This window comes from Glandiceps talaboti, chromosome 5, assembly GCF_964340395.1.
Source record: "Glandiceps talaboti chromosome 5, keGlaTala1.1, whole genome shotgun sequence".
Taxonomy (NCBI): Eukaryota; Metazoa; Hemichordata; class Enteropneusta; family Spengelidae; genus Glandiceps; species Glandiceps talaboti.
The window spans coordinates 17,053,183-17,076,849 of record NC_135553.1 but is presented as its reverse complement, the minus strand read 5'-3'; the positions used below and the strand labels follow the sequence as shown (position 1 = coordinate 17,076,849).

The 23,667-nt window shown below is 33.8% G+C and overlaps 1 protein-coding gene across 1 annotated transcript; it reads left to right on the top strand.

Moving 5' to 3' along the window:
* The first annotated feature begins 1,246 nt into the window (after positions 1 to 1,246).
* Positions 1,247 to 23,386, top strand: LOC144435029 (IQ domain-containing protein E-like). The gene is made up of 21 exons (XM_078123567.1): positions 1,247 to 1,469; positions 2,700 to 2,772; positions 5,068 to 5,166; positions 7,716 to 7,826; positions 8,395 to 8,477; positions 8,803 to 8,916; positions 9,383 to 9,433; positions 10,311 to 10,381; positions 10,682 to 10,754; positions 11,336 to 11,394; positions 13,861 to 14,057; positions 14,728 to 14,786; positions 15,150 to 15,216; positions 15,718 to 15,871; positions 16,163 to 16,385; positions 16,986 to 17,012; positions 17,566 to 17,807; positions 17,972 to 18,066; positions 18,520 to 18,642; positions 19,105 to 19,136; positions 20,518 to 23,386. Exons 1-21 carry the CDS (start codon positions 1,446 to 1,448, stop codon positions 20,644 to 20,646), a joined length of 2,106 nt encoding a protein of 701 aa, XP_077979693.1. The 5' UTR covers positions 1,247 to 1,445; the 3' UTR covers positions 20,647 to 23,386.
* Positions 23,387 to 23,667: the final 281 nt, after the last annotated feature.

Here is a 23,667-nt window from a genome sequence, read left to right as displayed (position 1 = left end):
TTAAAATCCGAAAGTTAGAATCTATGTGTACGTCAATTCCCGGACTACCAGTCAGCTTACAGAGTGAATTTAAGTTGTGAAACCGCCTTGCTTAAATTAATTGATGACATCCAGTGGGACATGAAGGAACAGAAAATCACTGTTCTTGCTGCAATTGGTCTAAGTGCAGCCTTCGACACTGCACTGTGGATCATGAGGTATTGTTGAGAGTACTAAAAGAGCAGTATGGTATATGGTATTATTACGAACCCTGCTTAGACTATTTACATTTATTTTTTTCGGATTGATTTTGGTTACTTCTGTCTTTTTTGTCTATCATCTAATTTGTGTCCGACACTGAGCATCTAATTTGAGTCTGACACTGAGTAGTTCATGGTTGGTAACTAAAGAATTTAGAGTAATTTGTGTCTATGTAATTTCTTCTACTTGTCTCCCATCCGTTTACTAGACATAGATATGCTTACTTAACCTTTGGATTGGAATACCTAAACTCTACCACTGCATGACTGGACTACAGTGGACTTGTGATTATACATGTGTCATTTTTATCAGTTAGATGTTTGCATGTAGTTGGTAATTAGAGCATTGAAAACTGTTGTTACGGTTTTACATGTACTAATTAATTTATCTCTTCTCCTTACATGTAGGAATATATATTAATCAAAAGGTTGTTATATTTAGTCTGTAGACCTGGAAAACAACAATCTATGAAATATTACACGCCTCTGTGGTTTCACATTGCATTGCACAAGCAGGCTATCTTGCTGGAGAATTCGCCAAGATAAATTCATACGATTGTCTTTACTATTTCATTGTAAATCAAAGTTGAAAATATTTTTTGTACTTCGATAATTAGGAACATATTTGTATGTACGCGTTTATGTTTGCCGCGTAAGTAAGTTAATGAAAACACACGCCTCGACGTACTCCGGGGACGTACTGCTCGGGAGTAATCTAGAGTTACTAGTAATACGCTTGTGGGAATTTGTGTGTGTATATACCCTGCAACTTGAATATCCACAAATCCAGTTTTACACTGTTGTGAAATATAAAACAAATTCTAATTAGAAACTACGTGTAATTTTCTCTATCGAAAACATGGTAGAAATATAACGCATAAAAATATCATTTTATCTTTGTCTTGCAAAACAATCGAGAAAATACCAAATCTATAGCCAAAGCGCAAAGATTGTCTCGGGAACTCTCGCGAGAGTATGCAAAGTACATACTTGTCCTCATCTGTTTGGGAACTCCAACAGCAACATGGACGAGTGAATGGCTTGAAGACGTTATTTCTGTTCATTGCCCGAAACATTCAAAATCAGGCAATTCTACGGGCATTGTCGAGTACAAGCTAGGCAGACGGTCACTGTGACCGTCTAAAACGCGTGTAATATAGCTTTAGTTGGCGATCTTCCGTCGTATTTGCCGAGCGATCTGTAACTATGCCTGAAACCTTAGCTTTGGAGGTGAGTATGTGATCAAGTGACAAGTTGTCAAGTATTTGGTAGGCTCACACAACACACACGGGTATTTCGACCACCCGGGCGGGACGAACACTTTCACTTTACGACACCAATCAATAAGTATTAGTCAGGGACCTACGTTCAGGTAATAACTCCTGGCTCAATTAAAATTCTTATCAGTGTATGCAATAGCAGTAGCACCCATACTCGTACCACGCACCCCTGGTTGTCATTTGCAATTACTACGAGTACAACACGTTAGTAGTTGCACAGTAACTTCTCGCTGTTGATGCTTGTGTATTGTTTGTACAAGTTTTTAATTGTTCACCGTTTATTGATTAACAAAACCGTTAAAGCCTACATGGTAATGGTATTTTCCGATCTTGATTAATATACATGTATGTCAACAATGCCAATCCCACAGAAAAATATGTTCCACAGCTTAAGTTGTAGCAATGATAAAATAAATTGCAAGGGAAACCCCATGGGGTTGGTGTGTGTACAGGTAGTATATCACAGTAGTCAATAATGTCCAATTTGGCCTTTTTGATGAAATACAGGTTAATGCACATTTTATTAATAAGTGTCTAGATATTGTTTTTTGCATGTTGGTAATTAAATTGTGAAATCCATATTCCAATACTTTACTCCAGAAATGCATAATTTTATAATATGAAAATGTTTGGTATTTTATTATCAATATTGATGATACTAGTATAAAACTAAACTACCCATAACAATTTGATGTTGAATTGTTCAGACAAGCTCAGTATTAAACCAAAGATGTCATAACCATCCCAAAGAGTGAACTTGGTCATATGGATGAGGAGGTGGTATTTTATTATGTGGATTTTCAATTTATAAAAAAATTATCATGGCTTCCTACTTAAATATGAATGTGAAACAACATTGACTAAGTCTGTGTTTGTAACTCAATACATTGCAAAAAGTGTAAGTACAATAACAAACATTTTAAATCTTAGTATGCTTTTGTAATGTATTGCCTTACAAACAAGGACTTGGCATATGTTGTTTCACATTGATTTTTCAAGTAGGAAGTCATGATGAAATTGTTATATAAATTCAAAATCCAACATAAATCACCAATCCATATCCATATGGCCACTTTAAGTAAGTGCAAAAAGAGTATATGGCTTTTGAGTCTCTGACCGATTTCACACTTCAAGAGACTTTTTCAAGAAGTTTAATAATAATGTTAAATTATTGTGACAGAGTTTATCGTCTGAGTCAGAAGAAGAGATTGATTTGTCTACCAAACCTAAAAAGAAATCAAAAAGGAAAACAGGTAAAATATTTGTTTTGTTTTATGTGTCAGAGATATGATGAATATTTTGCTGGTAAAATCAAAATGGAAAAAAAAAATGTTCAGTACATCATGAAATATTTTATACTAGCACAATGCAAAAATGAATGTGTGTGTAACTTACAGTGTGTGTGTGTGTGTGTGTGTGACTGTGACTGTGTGTGTGTGACTGACTCTGTGTGTGTGTGTATGTGTGTGTGTCTGTGTGTGTGTTTGTGTGTGTGACTGTGTGTGTGTGTGACTGTGTGACTCTGTGTGTGTGTGTGTGTGTGTGATGTGCAAATATAATGTGCGAATGATGTGCGAATCATTATAAAAGTAGCTGTCCAGGTCAGTTTGTAAGACAGTTATATTGACATAAAAATATGATTACCTTCCACAGTTGGTGGTAATGTTTGAATACTCCCAAAATGGAGCATGATGTTAAATTTGTAGTCTAGTACTTCCAACAGTAGAACTATCTACCATACATTACATGATGGAAGCAAATTGTATTCAGTAAATAGACGGTTTATCAGTTTTTGTAATGTTACATGTGAAAATGTTTTATAGTAAGCAAATTGGATACATTTTAACAAGGTAATGGTAGTTAGAATGTACTCAAATGCTTACAAAAATTCTTTCCAATAAGTTGAAAATGGTAACCATGATAGCGGTTGCCATTTTGAATACAAAGTACAGACACAGTATTCAGCGTAGACAGAGTATATCAGATTTTAGTATGTATTATTTATCTCTTATTGAAAAAAGCATTACATGTGTGTCTCGGCACATTGTACAAAAGTTAATATTGCAAATCTAGATAGGAAAGAAAATATCAGCAGACAGAAAAAAATCAGCAAACGTAAAGAAGGACTAAAAGCAGATTGCATTAAATATATAAAATATCGAAAAATAATAACGCTAGCTAGTATCCATCAATGATGCTCACTGGCACTTTACAATAGAAACTGTTACAGATAAGCTCTCTGAAAAAGGTATGTCTTTAGTCTTAAAGACCAACTAGTTGACATAAATCACTTAGTATAAAAACCGACCAGTTTTGTAACAAAAGACAATATGAGTGAATGAGCTGTATACCCAATTTATCCACCATGACTCTTGACAAGTTCTAAGTGGTAAGATATCGCTGTCCTAAATTTGAGATATCTAAGACTTAGATATCGCTGTCCTAAATTTGAGATATCTAAGACTTAGATATCGCTGTCCTAAATTTGAGATATCTAAGACTTAGATATCGCTGTCCTAAATTTGAGATATCTAAGACTTAGATATCACTGTCCTAAATTTGAGATATCTAAGACTTAGATATCGCTGTCCTAAATTTGAGATATCTAAGACTTAGATATCTCTGTCCTAAATTTGAGATATCTAAGACTTAGATATCGCTGTCCTAAATTTGAGATATCTAAGACTTAGATATCTCAAATTTAGGCCAGGAATATATTACCATTTACAACATGTGATTTGCTTCAATAAAAGTCTGCTTGCATGGTATCCCTTACTGTGCCTGTTATTTACTAATCCGTCAACCTTGCAGTGTTGACAACAAAGAAGGGTGGATTCACGTCAATAATATGTTATTATGTTATTGTGTAGATACACAATAGAAGGAATTTTTGCCTTGTATTCCATGTATTATACTTTCACATTCAGTTTATCCTCATCTCAGAAGTAGGGGAAGGTGTGTTTTCTGTATTTATGTAGCTGAAAAAAAAGGCATATTGGTTGTATGGTGTTAATTGTCTATCTGCCATACATTACATGATTGAAGCAAATTGTACTCAGTAAATAGACGATTTATCTGTTTTTGCAATGTTACATGTGAAATGTTTTATAGTAAGCAAATTGGATACATTTTAACAAGGTAATGGTAGTTAGAAAATACTCAAATGCTTACAAAAATTCTTCCAATAAGTTGAAAATGGTAACTGTGACAGCGTTTTTTGGTGTTTTTTTTACACATTTTAGTTCCCAAAAGGGAAATTTACATGCTCATATCAAACACAACACAAAACAAATCACGTAACAAAAAATGCAATATGGTACAGAGCAAGCAGAGTAACCAATCAGACAAACAGACAGACAATAAATTGAAAATATAAAATTGTGAAGAATGGTCAAGTAAGCTAAGCTGAAAGCAGCAGTCTTCCTGGTGATAAAAATGACATTCATGTAGAAATAGTGAAAGTGTTAGAAGTAGAAATGTAGGTGTCCACAACATTTTATGACTTTTTAAAGTAAATTTATTATTTTGATGTGTTTTACGCTATACAGGTTCACCATACAATACCACTAAGGGAAGGAAAGTAGTGGACACAAGAAGCAAGACAGCTAGAGATTTCTGGATTGACGGCATGAAAAACAGAACAGGGTGTAAGTAGTTAACTTGTGTATGTATATTCAGATACAGAGCAGTACTTTGATTTGAATACTGACTCATGATATATTGCCCTCACACATGTAGTTGAGCCTTTGGTTTTCTAAGATAGACACAAACTAAAACTATTGTTGCAACATGTTGATACAACAGTGATAAGTTATTGAATGGACGTTGGTTTGATTATAGTCTCCGTAGGGAGGCGTTTCTGAAAACTAGTTATTTATGAACTTGCAGTGTTGTTTGGGACTTCCAATGTTTACACTATCTTGATCACAGGATGATTAGAATTGCACAACAGAAGAACCACTATCACCCACTTATGTAATCTACCACACTGAAGAACAACAGATTTATATTGTGTCTATCTTAGTAAACTGAAGGCTGGATTGATTACCAGTGTCGTAAAAATTGAACCAAACAAAGAAATTTCTACCCACCGAGTCAAAGAAAAATTTGGGAGCAAGGCCCAGGTTTTTGCTGATACTGTATGTTATCAGCATTGTCAGGATGAGAAATAAGCAAATATTTGAGATTTGCTTCCAAAGAATTGTTTGACTGTAAGAGTAGAAATTTTCAGTTGTATCTGTGAACCCCAAGTCTATGAACATCCATTCTGAATTTTTCACTTGTGAGAAGTCTTTCCTGAAGTAACTTGGTCAATGTATTGATAGCATAAATCAGTCAAAACTCTTTCTCATGAATACAAAAAGGAACTAAAATGGGTAAATAACTTTTCAGAATACATTCTTGGAACAGTTAAGATTTACTACTATTGCCATATTAAAGCTAACTAAGTTTGTATCAGAGTCAAGCTATTGTCATGATCTGATGACCTTGACCCCATTTTGGGGTCAGTGGCAAGAGATAAAAATTAAGTTAGTGGGTGGTCTTACTGTGATTGATTACACCATGATACTTCACTTTGGAAGGAACTATATATCACAGTGCCAAAAGTAAATGTTAAAATTTTAGTTCTGATACTTTAAAAGAAAAAAAACTATTACCTGATGGACTGATAGATTGTAAAATACTGTTGTCGTTGGCACTTTGATAGGTTTAATACATGTGACTCGGTAGATATCACAGAAGGAAAAAAATGTGTCCATGGACCTCAGACTACTGTTGTTCATCCCTACACAGAGTGGAGACTGTTGTTGTGCCGTCTTATTACTTTAGACCTGTTGCCAGTTCCAAGATGCATTGCGTGTCTCTCCATACAATGGCATGTACTGTGTACGCACTGAGGGGTTGCACACGCTGCTCAGGGGGATGGTTGTCACCTGACCGTACCCTGTGTTCACTCGTAAAATCCCTCTCTATCATTGATGGCTTTCAGTCTTTGTTCTATAAAATCACTCATAATTAAAGACGTCAACATGTCTTACCATCATTTCCTGATGAAAATGTTATTTCAAATGTAATAAAGACAAAACAAGACTAAATGTAACATAAGCGATAGCCTCTCATGCAATGCATCTTGGAACTGGAAAATCCGCTATAGTTGACTGTCTGGTAGACTATAGTTGACTGTCTGGTAGACCCAGTACCAATAAACTGTACCTATAATGTCTTTTTTCTCAGATTATCATAGTAAGTGAAGAGACTTTTTAACAAGGGGTATAGTATGTGTAAATTTATACGGGTCTTGTATCTTGCATTGTGATATTGACACCGCTTTTCTGCATCATGTTTCATTTTAACAAGTTTTTATAAAATGCACTACTGTAAGTCTAGGTGTGCACTTGACTAGGACTTTGGAAGTTACTTATATAAATCCTTTACAAGTTTTTAGACATTTTAAATCATAGTGCATGTTCATGCCAATATCCTGCATGTTGTGTGAGTTTGTGTGTTTCCTGTTATACTGTGTATTACCGCATGTATGCCATGTATTTTGTCTTTGCGACATGTTTTACTCAGTGTGACAGTATGTGTTTCAATTTAGAATTTGTTTAGTTCAAAATAATGTTCTGTATTAACCATATAGAATACAATCAGTGTTTTGTTGATGTGTAATACCTACTTCCAGGTTTTATTGGAATTTATGTAAGTTGCCATGGTAGCAAATTCAAGTTACCATGGTAGCAAATTCAAGTTCTAACATGAAGGTTATCTGTTAATTAAAGCAAGTATTTGTCAGCATGTTATGACTTCCTTATGATAGCAATGAGTAACTTGTGTGAAAGTCCATAGTTGATGTTTACTATAATTCATAAAGTGTCAATATTATAGGTGCATTTTATGTGTTCATTTAGAAGTGTTATGTATGAGTATAGATTATAGAATTACAATGTATCATAAATTCGCAAATCCATTTAATATCAAATTAATTTAAAGTAATTGTGCCTGATGGACTTTAAGCTTGGCAGTGTTTGCTTATCATAATTTATCAAGAGCTGTGTTTATCTTGATACCAAAAATTTCATTTATGGAATTAGAAAACTTTGATAATTCAAAACAAATTTGTTTTAAGAATATACTTTTTACTGTAACTCTATACTAGTTAATGTCATGTGATAATTTGTACCTTTGTATTCAACAGACCTTACAACACAGAGTACTCCTACAATGCAAGGAACCAAGAGGGCTAAATCTGCAGGTACAATGAGACCACAAGGGTTTGATGGAACCAGAACAACGGCAGACTACAATGGTATGATCAGTTATTCTTTGCAATGTATGACATTTAGATATAATTCCCCCGTGGTTTTCTTCATTCAGCCAATGACAATACATGTGTCATATGTACCTTGGTTTTTTCCAATAAGCCAATGACAATAAAAGTGACATAAGGACCTTGGTTTTCATCAATCAACCAATGACAATACAAGTGTCATATGTACCTTGGTTTTCTTCAATCAGCCAATGACAATACAAGTGACATGTACCTTGTCACTATTTGAGCCAAAAATGACAAAATCTTTGTGTCACGAGTGTTATCTCGTTGAATGAAAACATTAGGGAATACAATAAATTTTATAATTGCACCTGTGCAAATTTATCTTATAAACAATTATGGAAAATAGTGACAATTTGGTCATATTGACTCATGGGCATCAACTCAGATTTTAAGTATCAGATAAACGTTGATGTGAATTAGTATAAAGCAATAAATAAATCCGCAACATTTGGTTTGAATATGTATAGTTTGGCTTATGTGTGAAGTATTAAATACTAATAATATATCCAATACATGTAATATACATTATTTATGTTAACAGGAACACCAAGGTCTGGTAGAGCTGGTACACCATCCTACAAACCAGCTGAAGACATGTATGATGACATTATTGATCTGAAAAGGGTAAGTTTTGGTTTCTATGGTTACACATAGATTGGAAAAGAGTATGTTTGGTTTCTATGGTTACATGTATACTTTCTCATCATCCTTCATTTGTTATCATGTATGTGACAGCTAGTACCTGTTTCACTAAAACTGCCTCAGATATACTTTGTGTGAATGGCTCTGATCACAGAATGGAAAAGTTACCAGATGTGGTAGTCTCTAAGGTATGGCATGATGGGGCGCCCTCACACATCAGTCAACCCCTTTCATGGATAGAGCAGTCTTTGGAGTTTTACTGAATAAAGGCTCAGTCTGTAAAAGTCTGAATTTCTATTCTTGGCAGCAATTGAATGGAATCAAAGAAGAAAACAGTATATTGTCTACCAGGAACAGAAGACTTGAAGAAGAAAATGTCAAGAAGCAGAAACAAGTTGAACAACTGCTAGATCCAAGCAAGGTTTGTATAACAGACTGTAGTAGATCTAGTATCTATTGTTTAACATTTTGGCCAAATACTATTGTAAATTATGTTGAGACTTCAAATATCTTAATATCTCTCTCTCATAAATATATATATATATATAAAATGCATATGGAACTTATAAATCAGTCCATATTAATAGCTGTTAAATCCGACATTTCGAATAAATATTCTTTTTCGAAGTAAAAAATCGGCGAGATACAGAATTGTTAGGTTAAAACCTGAACATTTCTGAATATAATGGAACAAAACCGTGTGTGATATATAAGTGGTTATACGTGGGAAAAGTTCTAATATTCGTACACACCAAATAGAACCCAATAGAATACGCCTGAAATTTAAAAAAATACCCAGTGATTATATATATTATAATCGTAAATATTTAAAAGTGTCAATTTTCATGTATCAATACTTATACTGTACATACATTTGTCTTTTTCAGAGTGAGGATTTACGTAGAGCTATGAATGAAAAGAAACCTGATGCTGGAGCTGTAAGTCTATATTCTATTTTGTAGAAATTTTATAATTGTAGAGATCAAGTAATAATAGGTATCTTTCCCCAATATTTTTTTCTTTATTCAGTCATTACGAGTCATTCAAATTAGTACATTTGTAGAGATAAAACACTTAGGTCATGATTATTTTATGGCTGAATAAAAAAAAAATATTGGGAATAATATAATTATACTTCCTACAGCACACTCTATGACAAAATCATGAAATGATGGAAATTTTGACTCGTATTTCAAACACTGCAGAACCAATAAAACAGACGCAAGTTGTCATGATGTAAAACGACCAGGGTACAAAACGTGTGTTTTTGTTCAAACATGTTACATGTAAACATGGCCTGTGTGTGGTAAACTATGTGAGGGATTACCCACTCTCACGTTTACCCATTACAGAACTAGGAAGTAAATACGAGTGTGCAATATTCTAATTTATAGTTTTACAGCTCTGAAACCCTTGCCTGTCCTAGGACTGTCGTGAAAATCCATTTATCTCCAGAACTCAAATCCATCAATATAGATATATTCATAACAAAGAGTACACAAAGTTTATACTTCTTTATCAATCTTGAAGTTCAAGTGTATGTAGCAATGTATCTGTTTCACAGTTGAAAGCCATTCACTTCCTAGTCTTTAAGGTTTGCCATGACAGGGCGCCCTCACACATCGGTCAACCCCTCTCAGAGATAGAGCAGGCTGGTAGGGTGGTGGAGCGATATGTTGTATCTTATGGCCTATTCACTTCCTATATTGGTTTATTTGATGTCAACATTTTCTAGCTGCTTGACATGAATTTAGTACAGAAAAGAATCCTGAGTTTAATTGTTTAACTGATGAGATCATATGATTTATTTTACAGGTTGTAAACAGTTTGAAACAGAAGAACTTGAAACTAGAACAAACATTGAGAGATAAAGAATATCAACTGACGTAAGATTTTATGTTTTAATAAAAAATTTTGTACAAAGCCTTTAATTTTGCAAAAAGAAAGACATTTCATTTCAGTATAATTTTAAAAAAAATGAATATTTGAATGCAATAATCACAATTCTAAGTATCTTTTCTATTACTATAGTAATTAGAGAGGCAATTTTTAGTGATGCTAAATGATGATATTTTTTATATACTTGTGCATGGTATGGAAAGTGATGTAATTATTTTTATATACCTGCCTGTGATATCCAAAGTGGTACTAAACTGTGATCCTGATTGTTTTGTGTTGTTTTGCAGTAAACTACAAAGTGATCTGAAGAGTACCAAGTTGGAAGAAATGAGAGTTGAGAATGATATGTATTATCAAGAGGTACAGTTACAGCTTATATTATGGGATATATTGGGTTTCATACTACCCTGGTAATATGAGCCTTCAGTTTTCTAACTAAAACTATTGTCGCAACATGTTGATACAACATTGATAAGCTATTGAATGGATGTTGGTTTAATTATAGTCTCAGTAGGGAGGCGTCTCTGAAAACTAGTTTATTTAGAGTTCCATGAACTTGCAGTGCTGTTTTGGGACTTCTAGTGTTTTACACTATCTTGATCACTAGGTGATTACAATCACACAACAGAGGAACAGCTATCACCCACATGTGTAATCTACCACAGATTGAAGAACAATAAATCTAGTTTGCGTCTACCTTAATAGCAAACCAAAGACTGGATTACCAATGTCTTACCTGTTAGATGTGGTGTTACAGAATTCTACTGTACTGGGAAAAAAAAACCACAATCATGTGCTTTCATCCTTTTCCTTGCAGAATAAATCAATCATCCTCCGCCTTTGTATGAACATGAATATTTAAAAAAAAAAAAACATTTTCCACTTCTTCCTATGGTAAGAATATAACTGTTTAAATTTGACATTATCTGTTTAAATTTCAGATTTTAAGATTACGTAATGTGTCTGTGTCTAGTAATGGCGTCAAACATGAACATAGAAGGTAAGTGTACTTGTCACACAAAATATACTAGTTATAAAGAGATCCGTATAGAAACTACAAACAGTAAAAAGGATAAACCATTCCATCTTAATACTGGAAAGATTTCATATCTTGCATCCTGGCAAGTTTTCCTACAGCAATGTCAGGAAAGAATTCTCTAAGACTAATCATTACTAGTTTTTACCACTTACATGATTAGTTAATGTTAGACATGATCAATCTAGAATCCAGCTTTTAGTCTTGTAGATGCTAGCTTTCTATATTTAAGTCATGATTATAGAGATTTCTTGAAACCAAGGGCATTTAGAGTTATGGTAGATAACCACAGTCAACTATTTCCATTGAAATCTGCAGAGTATTTCCATTATAACTCCTACAGTGTGAGAAAAGAGATATGACAGTGGAGTCATTTGTATTCATTTTGTTATTGAACCCAACTCACATTTTCCTATAATGTTTCATTCCCCTTCCTCCAATAAAAAAATGGTCAATTTTCCTGACATTTACCCAAATTGTCACTTCTACATATCAAGGAAAAGGTAATTTGTGATTGGTTTGGGAGTGGATTAATTAACAGTGTGATAATGCATGTATTATTATTGTAACTATTTCTAAATCTGCTGTGAAGTCATCAATATCACAACATTTGTTAACATTGTAGCCACCTTTGTCGTTTCATTTGCCTCCCTTTATCTTTATAGCCTGAAAGATCCAGGTGTTCCTTCCATGCACTTGTATAATGCACTCTCTCACCTGAAAGATCCAGGCGTTCCTTTCGCTTATATAATGCACTCTCTCAGATTGGGGTATCAAGTGATTACATATTAGTTTAAGCGGACCAACGACTGGGCCTTTCAGACTACCTTTATCTTTCCCTTTCTGTTTATCCCAGTTTCATCTCTCATTTTCCCATCATTAAATTCATTGCATAGCATGGCAGGTGTCTTTATTTTATTTTCGTAATATTGTTATGTTAGGCCTAGGTATAAATCACCCATGCAGTGTGCATAGCAAGCCGGAAAACTGTAAATTGTCGTGTTGATATGGAAATATAAAAGTCGATTTCTGTTTTAAGTTCTGCAATATGCATAATATATCAAATTTTAAGAATTGCAAAAAATATGATTATATAGCACAATAGTTAAGCTATGAATAATTTTAAAGTAAATACAATGTATATAATTTTGTTTGAGCAGTTATACATTTTTGCATCCTTACAAGCCAGAATAGTGAATGCAATAATTTTGGTATTAAGTTGTGGTGTCACTTAATGTTAAGATGCAATATTAGCTGTGTATAGTTTCCATAAAAAGTGAGAATGAATATTCATTGACTCAGGGTTCATACTTAGTAATGAATATTTCTACTCACAGTCAAAAAAATTCTTGGAAGAGAATCCCAAATTTCCCCTCAGGAGTGTACAACAATGGGCTATTGTCATAAAATGTGCTTGTAGAGAAACAGTTGGGATCTCCATGCCTGTTTTAATTCTATGAATAAAATATTCATTACTTTCTATAAGAACTTGGTGTAAAAAAAATTGATCAGACCTAAAGAAAAAAATTGTTTGGTTCCAATGACCCGACCCCCACCTAGTTTTTTACACTGACCTGAAACTTTTTTTTACGTATTCGAGAAAAAAAATAAAATCATGAAAATTGTGAAGTCTCACAAGAAATAGTGGATGCAAAAACTGACCTCAACCTAAAATGACGATATAAAACTATTTTTACAATCTGTAATGGCTGTACATCTTGTGGCTGTACATCTGATGAGAAGAAACCAATAACACAGAGACCATGTGGAAAAAAACGGAAAACATAACTACCTAAACACATATGTAAAAAAAAATAAAATAAAAATCTACCAACCCCCACCTATTCTAAAATTGAGCATCACTGGAACGAACCACACAATTTTTTTTTGGTAGGCCTTAAGCAAATTATTTTGTGTGTTTGTTATTGTAATAAGTAGTTACAGTACATGTGATGGTTTCACCTTATCATTTCCCCTTCTGAGAGGAGACAGTGAAACAAAATATGAACTGAGCAATTGATTCTGTTTTCTGAATCTGTGAAATCTGTCAATGATTTAACATACCTAAATTCCACAGTAGCTGTAACTGAAATCATATTTAGCATAATATTATTTTTGTGTTTGTTGCATTCATTAGTGCTTATGTGATCACCTACTGATCAAACATCCCATAAATGGACAATTTGTTGACAAACAAGTAAACATGTCTCTACAAAATTCATGACTGTTTACACATGGACATCAATCAAGTATACACAATACCACTGACAAATAAGGTGGTAATTAGTGGATCATTTCCAGGAAAGGGGTCGTGTGTTTTTCGACAGACAAAAATTAACAAAAATTAACAAAAAAGTTTCAGTTACTGGCACTGTAAGATCATAAAGATGTAATGAAAAACTGATGATATTAATGACTTTCCTACTACAGGTCTGACCAACAAGGTGGTGCAAACCAAACAGCTAAAGTCAAAGCTTTGAATGCCACCATCCTGAGACTAACTGAGTCTAATCAAAGACTTCAGAGTGAAACAAAGTTCCTAAAACAGGATTTAGAATCTGCTATGGATGGTTCCATTGGTTCACCTACATCATCTAGAAAGAAGAGACAACGCAAGAAAGGAAAGTGTAAGTTACTGTCAGTTTGTCTATTTTTCTCTGTATGGTGATATGAAAAGGATATTTCTCATGCCATGATCAAGTGTCTTAACTCAAATGCATGATATGTGTGCCCTCTTAAATGATAGCTAAATTTTGTTGTTGTGTGAGTCAAAATGAGAAAAACTGGCATTTCTTGTGAGTCACCACGTAATAAGAGATAGGGGAACACCAAATTTTGGTGTGTCACTAGAAATTGTGTGTGCGTCAGTGGTACGTCAAATTGGCTTAGAGAGCACACTGGTCCTATATTAGGGGTCAGTATTTGAACATACTGAAATTATCAACTTCTAGACAGTACCATAACTATCTTTTTGAAAATATTAACAGATTACCAAAGTATACACTTTCATAAGTTTCAACATCTGTAACAGTTTTGTGTCTGCGTCTGTGTCTGTCTGTCTGTGTGGAAGTGTCTGTAGGGATGTGTCTCTGTCTGTGTGTGCATGTATATATATGTGTTTGTTCCTAGAACTACATGTCTGTTGAAACCCATGTCCATATTGCCTATTAAGAAAATATCAGAAAACATTGATAAATTTATGAGGCAGACTTCTGACATGTCGTATAGTCTACTTTATATAGCATTAGACCTATCACTAGTATCACATTGATTGAAATATCATGTCTACCTTTACAGTTGACTATGAAGACATGAACAGGAAGGAACTGTTAGCAGTGGTTGCAGACCTAGAAATGGTAAGATACAGATACAGAATTGACTTATTATTCATATATGATTGACCAAACAATAACACAAAATATAACATAAATTACAGACAGCAGACAGTAATCACGTATAGAGACAGTGAAAATGACTCGTAGAAAAATGAAAACTATCATCAAACTTGAAAGATTTGTACTTAGTTCTGAACACAGCACATAAATAATTTACCCACCTAAATCACTCTAAATTTGGAATTATATGTACTACAAAATATGATTCCACAGCAAGGAAACAATGTTTTAGTTGTGCCAAAGTTTCTTCTCTTTTTTTGGCAAACTTGTTATTTGATTCATATTTGTTCAAGTAAGATAATTGTACATTTTGTCCTTTTGCAGGAAATTGCAAGGTATGAAAGTGGTTCCATCTTGGAAGGGAAATCAACAGGAAGTCATCAAGTTGAAGGTAGGTGATAGCTTTAAATTATTCCGTACACAGTGTTGATTACAGTAGAGTTCAAAGTTGGACACAGCCACATAGTGAAGCACTTAAGTTTATATAGAATTGAAGAACTGGTGCCATGTCCTGATCTTGTCATGTAAGAACCCCATTTTAACAGTTAGAGATTGTAATAATCTGTCACTGCCGGGAAATGAGTTTTGCAGACTAAGGTTGTATAGCGGAAGGGCCTGACTTTGGGAGGCACATGCTTTCCATTAATTACATTGAAATAACACTGGATAAATGTATTAGGATAAACAAGCATATATTGCACACAATGTCTACACCATACCACTTTCCTGTGTGGGTAAGCTTGTCCTTGCTGGTGGGCTAGCTGACAGAGTAAAACATAGTCACCTCCACCAACTGGGGGGTCTATCAGTAGAACAACTTGATAAGAGAGACTCAGAGCTACTAGTTATAGATTATATCAAATATTAAATACACTATACCACTATCATGTAGGTAAGCTTGTCCTTACTGGTGGGTTAGCTGACAGAGTAGAACGACTGGACAAGAGAGAATCAGAGCTGCTGGTTGACAAGAAAAAACAGGACGAACAAATCATCAGGTTGAAAGAAGACAGAATCAAATTCAGACAAATGGTTGACGATAATGAGTAAGTAGAATGTTTTGTTTTAGATTCCCTCATCTCACAAAATAAGACCCAAGGTTGGTATTGAAATTACCCAAGATATGTTATTTCACATTGATTTTCCAAGTTGAAAACAATGATAAAATTGTTTCATAAATTAAAAATCTAAAATAAACACCAAATTGCCATCCATCCATCCACTTTAAAGATAAAAAAGTTAACTAAATATTCATCAGTGGTTAACCTTAACTTAAATCATTGTTTTAATTAAAATTTCATGTATCACCTGTTATCTTATTTTTCAAATGAATAAAGAGAGGAAATCCGAAGACTTAAGAAATATATTCAAGACTTAGAAATTCAGTTGAGTGAAAGGTCAGACAGACCTACACCAAGAAGACGACCAGGTTCAGCTGGGTCGTCATCATCATCTAGACGCAGAGATGAAGAAGATGAAAGATACAGACGTGCTGAAGAACTGAGACAAAAACATGCAGCAAAAACGATCCAGGGAAATTGGAAAAAACACAAAAAAAGGGTAAGTGTACTATAAAATGTAAAAAGGGTAAGTGTACTATAAAATCTAAAATGGGTAAGTGTACTATAAAATGTAAAAAGGGTAAGTGTACTATAAAATGTAGTATCATAGTATCCCTGCTTCTGTTCACTTGGAGGATTTACATTGATGAATTACACATCATTCAAAAGTTATATGTTGATTGTTACTGGGCATGTGTTTTGTTGTGAAGGCCATTCAAAGTATATTTTCCTTTGAGTCTCCAATGTACTCAGGTTTGAAAGCGTGTTATTTTGAAGTAGCCTGTCGATTAATTGACAGCAATATTTTTTGTTCAAAAAAAGCCAATCAGAATTCCCCTTCTTTTGTTTTGTCAGCCATGTTGTGTTTAATTTGTAGACATGCAGAAGTCATGATTTCCTTTATATATATTGAGTTATTTACTGCCCTAGGATGTCGTGTGTGTAAGTTGGAGATGATACAAACTGATATATGCTAAAAGGAGAATAACATCAAATATTTGATTTTCATCATTGATGTCATTTGATCTTGTTTGTACATAACCTTCATAAAATGTAGTCTTTTGATTGAAAAAATGTTGTTTTGTTTTTTATTTTATAGAAGCAGGATGATGAAGACTTAGATGATGTAAGTACAAGTAGTCTTCTTCCAGTAACTTTGGAATATTAGAATTTTATGAAGCAATTTGACAAGTGTGATTGTTAATATTTGTAGAGGAGTTTGTATGGGTGGGGGGAGGGGGTGTTGATTGTTCATGCATACAATATGTTTTATTTGATTTTATTGATGTACATGTATGTAGAGGAGTCCTCTGTGTGTGTGGTATGCCAGGTTGTCTGTATGTATGTATGTATGTATGTATGTATGTATGTATGTATGTATCTATGTATGTATGTATGTATGTATGTATGTATGTATGTATGTATGTATGTATGTATGTATGTATGTATGTATGTATGTATGTATGTATGTATGTATGTATGTATGTATGTATGTATGTATGTATGTATGTATGTATGTATATGTGAGTGTATGTATTTGTATATCTCTGGTGTAGTTGTACATCACTGTGCCATGTAAGGGGGTCATATAAATGAGTCTACAGTACTTAATAAAAGCTGTAAGAATTTATAATTTCAGACTTCATAAACTTCATTTTCCTATCCTTGTTTCATACTAGGCGGCTCTGTTGATTCAATCTAATGTAAGGGGTCACTTTGCTCGAAAAGAACAACTTAGAAAGTTGGATCGATCAGGCCATCGTTCTTCAGTCAGTAGTCGGGGTACACCACGAAGCAGTCGAGCTCATTCACCACTTACTATATCAGATGAGAGTGGAATGGATGAAGCTGCAACTACCATCCAGTCAGCAGTACGTGGACACTGGTCTAGGAAAGATCAACTGAGTAAAGTCCAACCTAGGTAAGTCAAATCTATGCATCCATCATCTTGTCAGCAGTATTCACCACCTGATGAATCTGAGTCTGACTCCTATACACATCATTGTATTTGTACTTTTACAGATATCCACCATGATGAATCTGATTCTGACTACTAATGATATCATTGTATTTGCACTTTTACAGATATCCACCACCTGATGAATCTGATTCTGACTCCTACATAATGTCAAGATCATCCAGATCATCTACTGGTAAATTCCAGAAAACAAGCTCCTCAGGTAAAAAATAGTCTGAATTTTTCACTGCAACTATTTATCACCTGACACCAAAGGAATAGAGAGACTATCGGGATAATGGTAATATTCTGATTCAAATAAGTCTGTTGATATAGGCTTGAAATTGTCATGTCTGTCATTTCACTGTGTAAGCATACTATGGGTAAATGTCATATGGCATGCAACTCTAAAGTATACAAAATGTGGTCATTATCTGTAACTATCATTTTGCGATCATTTTGAAAAATGATTTTTGATATCATGCAAAATTACTACGGTACTGAAAGAGGAGTTTTGAGAATAAATTTTGTAAGGACTACCTGAAACCATTCTCCTGTGGGACACATACTGTGTTTATATTGTAAGACATAGCGTGTGAAAAGTTGAATGTATGCTGTCCAAACCACAGCTGTAGGAATTATTCTAATGATAGAAAACGTTGTCAATATTTGACAGGGTACGGCAGAAGTAAAATAGTGTCTCAATACTCAGATGAAGATTCCGATGATGATCTTATTACTAGTACACCAACTAAAAGTAAGGGTGCCTCATCACAATCTCGTTTGAGACCTTCCTCAGGTAAGAAACTTAATGAATGTGAAATTTTTGATCATAGATATTTCAATATTTGAATATCAGGGTGCTGGAAGTGTACATCATGCTTTCAGAGCCTGATGTAATGTTTTGATGTTAACAATAAACCTCTCGAGAATCAATGAATCAAATGAAGTCCAGACTGAAATAATTTCATCTGCAAATTTCAGACATTTCTGAATACAAATTACCCAATGTATATGATTATTTTTATGCAAACTTTGTCTTGAAAGTACGGCTATAAACTGACTTCCAGAGTTAGCACCTCAGAACTTCAATCATATACCCCCCCCCCCCCCACACACACACACAATGTTATACAACATCTTGTGCCATTGCCAATATTTGTTTCCGCAAAGTGTATTATACCACAGCCTGTATTGTATCACCCTGCATGTATATTTTTAATTTACTAATAGACCGGTTTTCAATCCTCTTTATTTCCAGGATGGTCTTATGGTTCGAAGTCAGGTCGGGAGGTGAGTCCACCACCAGTTGTCAAATCAAAAGGTTCAATGTGCTGTGGAAAATAAGCCATCAAATCTCAAATTTGACAAATCTTAAACTCCTCTGTAATTGTCATGTCATGTCATGTCATGTAATGTAATGCTTTGCTTTCTTGCATGTTTCCTGTAATGTGGTCCTTTTAAAAACATTTTGCCTGCAATGTCTATTTTCATCCACTTTCACCATGTATGTGACTTTGTCTTTGTAGACTATTTACTAATTGAATGTCAATGTAATATTTCTATCAGTGCATCTTGATGTACTCTTTCCATGGATTTTGACACTTTTTGTACCATGTCGTACTTGCTGTGTAACTTTTCATCAATTTTTCAACTTTCACACAAAAATTGTTTCTGGTTAATACCTAACTGGTCAGTTCTATTGAATGCTCACGATCCTCGCAAATTGGCTTGAAATTTCAGAAAATTTGAAGTTGGCATGACAACACCAAATTTCTAATCATAAAATGAGAAAAGTTTGTCATTTATAATCACACCTGATGCATAAAACAATACCATACACAAATTAAAGAATGGAAGAAATATTGAAACAAAAAATAAATCATAGCCCAGAAACAATTTTTCATTTTTTTTCTTCTGAACTTAAACATTTTTCACAACATATCTCAAGTCAACGTATAAATTGCTGCCTTTGCAATCAAATAACCATTAACCATGATTGCTAATCAGTATTGTATGCTTTTAAGCAGTTAACAAAAACTGACAAAGATATCAGCAGATAACTATGTGATAAGATTATATTAAAATCCTAGCATGAATGTCATCCATTACTATGATCAACCAATAACTATTTGAAAGATCATATTAAAACCCTCGCATGAAATTCACCCCCTGTTGTGATGAATTGATTCTTGTAGCAATATGAATTTACTGCAACTAACAACAACTGGTTGCTGCAATACCCTGGTACTATTATGGTTGTCTTGTGCATGTTATGTATGCAGCTCTGATACCCCCGTGACAGTTATCTTTGTGGGTGTTATGTATTCATTACATTGGGAATTCTGCATGGTTTGATTAAGAACAGAGTATGTTTTCATACTTTACTTGGTGATGCACATTCTGAATGTTTTCGAACTCGTTTTTTTTTACCAATGAGAAGCAGTGGTGGTTTGTAATCAGTGAATTATAAAAGCTCCTGGCCAGGTATATGAAATATTATATGAGGTGAATTTGGCAAAGTAGGAAACACTTGATTGTCGTACATTTTGGAGGAATGTGAAAAACTAAGCATAGATCAGATTGTAGATATATATATTTTATTTGTTTATCATGCCATGTATAAGATATTGGCAACTAAAAAGCTGATGTGAATCCTATCTTGCAAATACAGAGTCCATTGAGAGGAGAGTTTGGTACCAGCAGCAAAGTTTCGCAACTAGCACTCGATGAATCAGACGACGATAGTGACGACGACCTCATTATTGTGCCAAGTTCAAGGTCAAGATCGAAAGTGTTTTAGGACATGTTTTTGTTTGGTTCCTGGTCAGATGCAAACCAAACCAGAGTACAGTTCCAGAGTTTGAAGTAGCAGTGTAAGAATAAATATAATAAACTGGTCAGGTACCAGCCACAAATCCGTGCCAAGTTATGTAATGAAAGACGAAACATAAATATAAGAGAGATGTCCTCTTTTCTTTTTGAAATGAAAATATTTCTTTCAACATTAACATATTTTCTGTCTTTGTGTATTTTCATTTTCTTGTTGTATATTTTCATTCTTTATAGTAATAATGAATCTCTTCTTATCACGAAATGCTCTAGAAATTTTAAAAAAGTTCAAATTTGCTGATACATCTTTACACATGGAAATCTAAATCTACAAATCAGTAAAAAAAATATCAAGTATTATTCACTCAAATTCGCACAAATTTAGACTTAATTACGATGTATGAATCAAATGTAAACTTAGTACAGTTTTTAACTCGGAACATCAATCCCAATAGCTCATTCTTGCTGACGTATCATTTTTGTATCTAAGTAGCAGAGACAATATGTTTTGTAAATTCAATCCACTAGTCTGACAAACTACGTTCTCTGAAAGATTTGCTAGGAGTCTGTCAAATTTTTTGAAATTTTTTTATGCAAAGTTTATGAGTTTGATGTACATATAAGACATATATCAGAATTTGATAGAACAATTTAAGGACATTAAAAACAGATAGTTTCCGTAACTTAATGTAAAGAGTAAACAAAACGAAAATTTGTCATGTATAAAATGATAGAAATCATTCATTTCACTAAGTTTTATATATTTTCTTTGAAGTCACAGAAGTTTGTATTTTTTGAATTTGTTGTAATTGTCCACCATCATGTTAAATTTGTCAGTAGCTTTGTAAAAAGATTTATGTAATAATATATAATTCTTACGTGATTCAAAGGTTAAAAAATGTAACTTACTTTGATTGATTGCAGGACTGCATCTTTGTGTGTTTTCATCCGTTAATATTTGATACACAACATTTAATACATAGTTGATAACACAGGAAAGAATGCATTTCAAATGTCCAATTTTACGATACTATGTACCAGACATTTTAATTTGAGGGCTTTGGCTTGAACTTAGAGGTGTAAGGTCAATGTCAAGTCTGGATAATGTCTGTATATTGGGCAAGAAACGATTTGTAATCTACTCTACAGTGTACTCCCAAATAAAGGTGTTTTTTTCGTCTTGTGGCAGATCTCATGAGATCCTGCGTGAGCCATTTCATCCATAGCAGCCACGTGAGGGTGGTCAAGCTGAAAATGTCAAATACTTAGCAACACTGTTGTTCTCAATGTCATCACAAATAGCCACGGTGAAAGCTTGACTGCGATCATGTTTGACAACCATTGTTGCTAGGCATATTTGCATATAGTGTGACATCTGCAATGAGATGTAAAATCCCTTATTCTATATGAGAGTATATAGACAATTTATAACTTTCACAGGTTTTGTTTGGAAGTCAGGTAGAAATTTTGATATTTTGGAGGATGAAATTATTATCACGTAAATACTGCAAAATTAACACATCATCAATTTATTAGTATATCAACATCATGAGTGCTTTGAAATTGATTTTCCATTTCATTCAATTCTATCAGTGAGATATTCAAATAGTTGGCAGGATAGTGGGTAAGTACATAAAGGGTAGACAGCTACTTTCAATATTTCTATACTTAGTAACATACTTGTAATTATTATAAAGACAATAGAAGTCCATTTCCAATAAATCACTACGTACTTACCGGTAATGTACTTTGCAGTACAATTTTACAAACTTGAATACATTTTTGACAAAGAAAAATTTGCCAATAGTTTGAAAATCAAGAATATAAAGAAATTTAACCCAGTTTGTTACTTGTTTGTAACAAATTTAAGATTTAGATAACACTGAACAGTCACAGTCAAGTAGGGAGTTTGGACCACAGTCTGTTGGAACTAACACTGTACGGAAGCAGTGTTTTTTGCTAAGGTTGGGGACCCCAGTAACAGAAAGGGGTAAAAGTGGCATAGCTTCCAATACAATCTACCATTATTTTGTTTGGGAATCCTGGTAAAATTTTTGAGGAACTCTGGTAGATTTTACCTACCCTGGTACTAATACTGCCCTTAACAAAAAACACTGAGAAGTAATAGTAATGTAAATCATGATACCTATTAAGGTTTGCCATGACAGTTTATGTGATTATTCCAAACTGTATGATATTACTACCAGTACTTAAATATAAGATGGTACGAAAAGAAAACAAAAATCTTGTGTGGTTGTCATAGTTAATAAAGTTGCAGTATTTTCAGTTTAGAGTTACACTGTTCTTACAAGCCGGGACATATTTTTCACCGACTCAGCAAAAATGTGAATCAGCAGTGGTTTATGGCAATGAGTTGTAGTTGTCAAGTGATGAAAAAAAACACACAAAGAATTGCAGTAGCAGCAGTCTATCTGCTAGACCTCGGATGTTCTTCCGATACAATACGACACACGACTGAACATCGCTATCGAGGATGGAACAAGCCCTCACTGTGAACTTCGTTCGCTTATAGTATCGAAAGAAAGCCCGAACGTCTAGCAGCAAGACTACCCATTGTAGTACTTCCAGTCCAGTGCAATCGTTTCAGCAATATTTGTATCATATCACATTGTATTGTCAAATTTATCTATTTCTGAATCAGGTGTCAAAATGATGTATGTTTTCATTTATTGTATAGCTCGGCTGTTATGTACAGATATATTTCATTTTTTTGTTACTTTATATGTATATCCTTGCAAAGTACTTTTATTAATTAAAAAAAAGTTGATCAGCAAGTTGTGTTATAGTAGTATGGTATTTGAATGTATCATGTATCTCGGCTGCTCCTCAAACTAACGGACGGGTTAACAAAAACTGTCCAAATAAAATGAGAAATATCCTCTGACGTGTACTATAACTATAAAAAAACTTTATACACAAACTGAGATTCACTTTCTTTTTTTAATTCATTTTTCACTGCTATTAAGCTCAA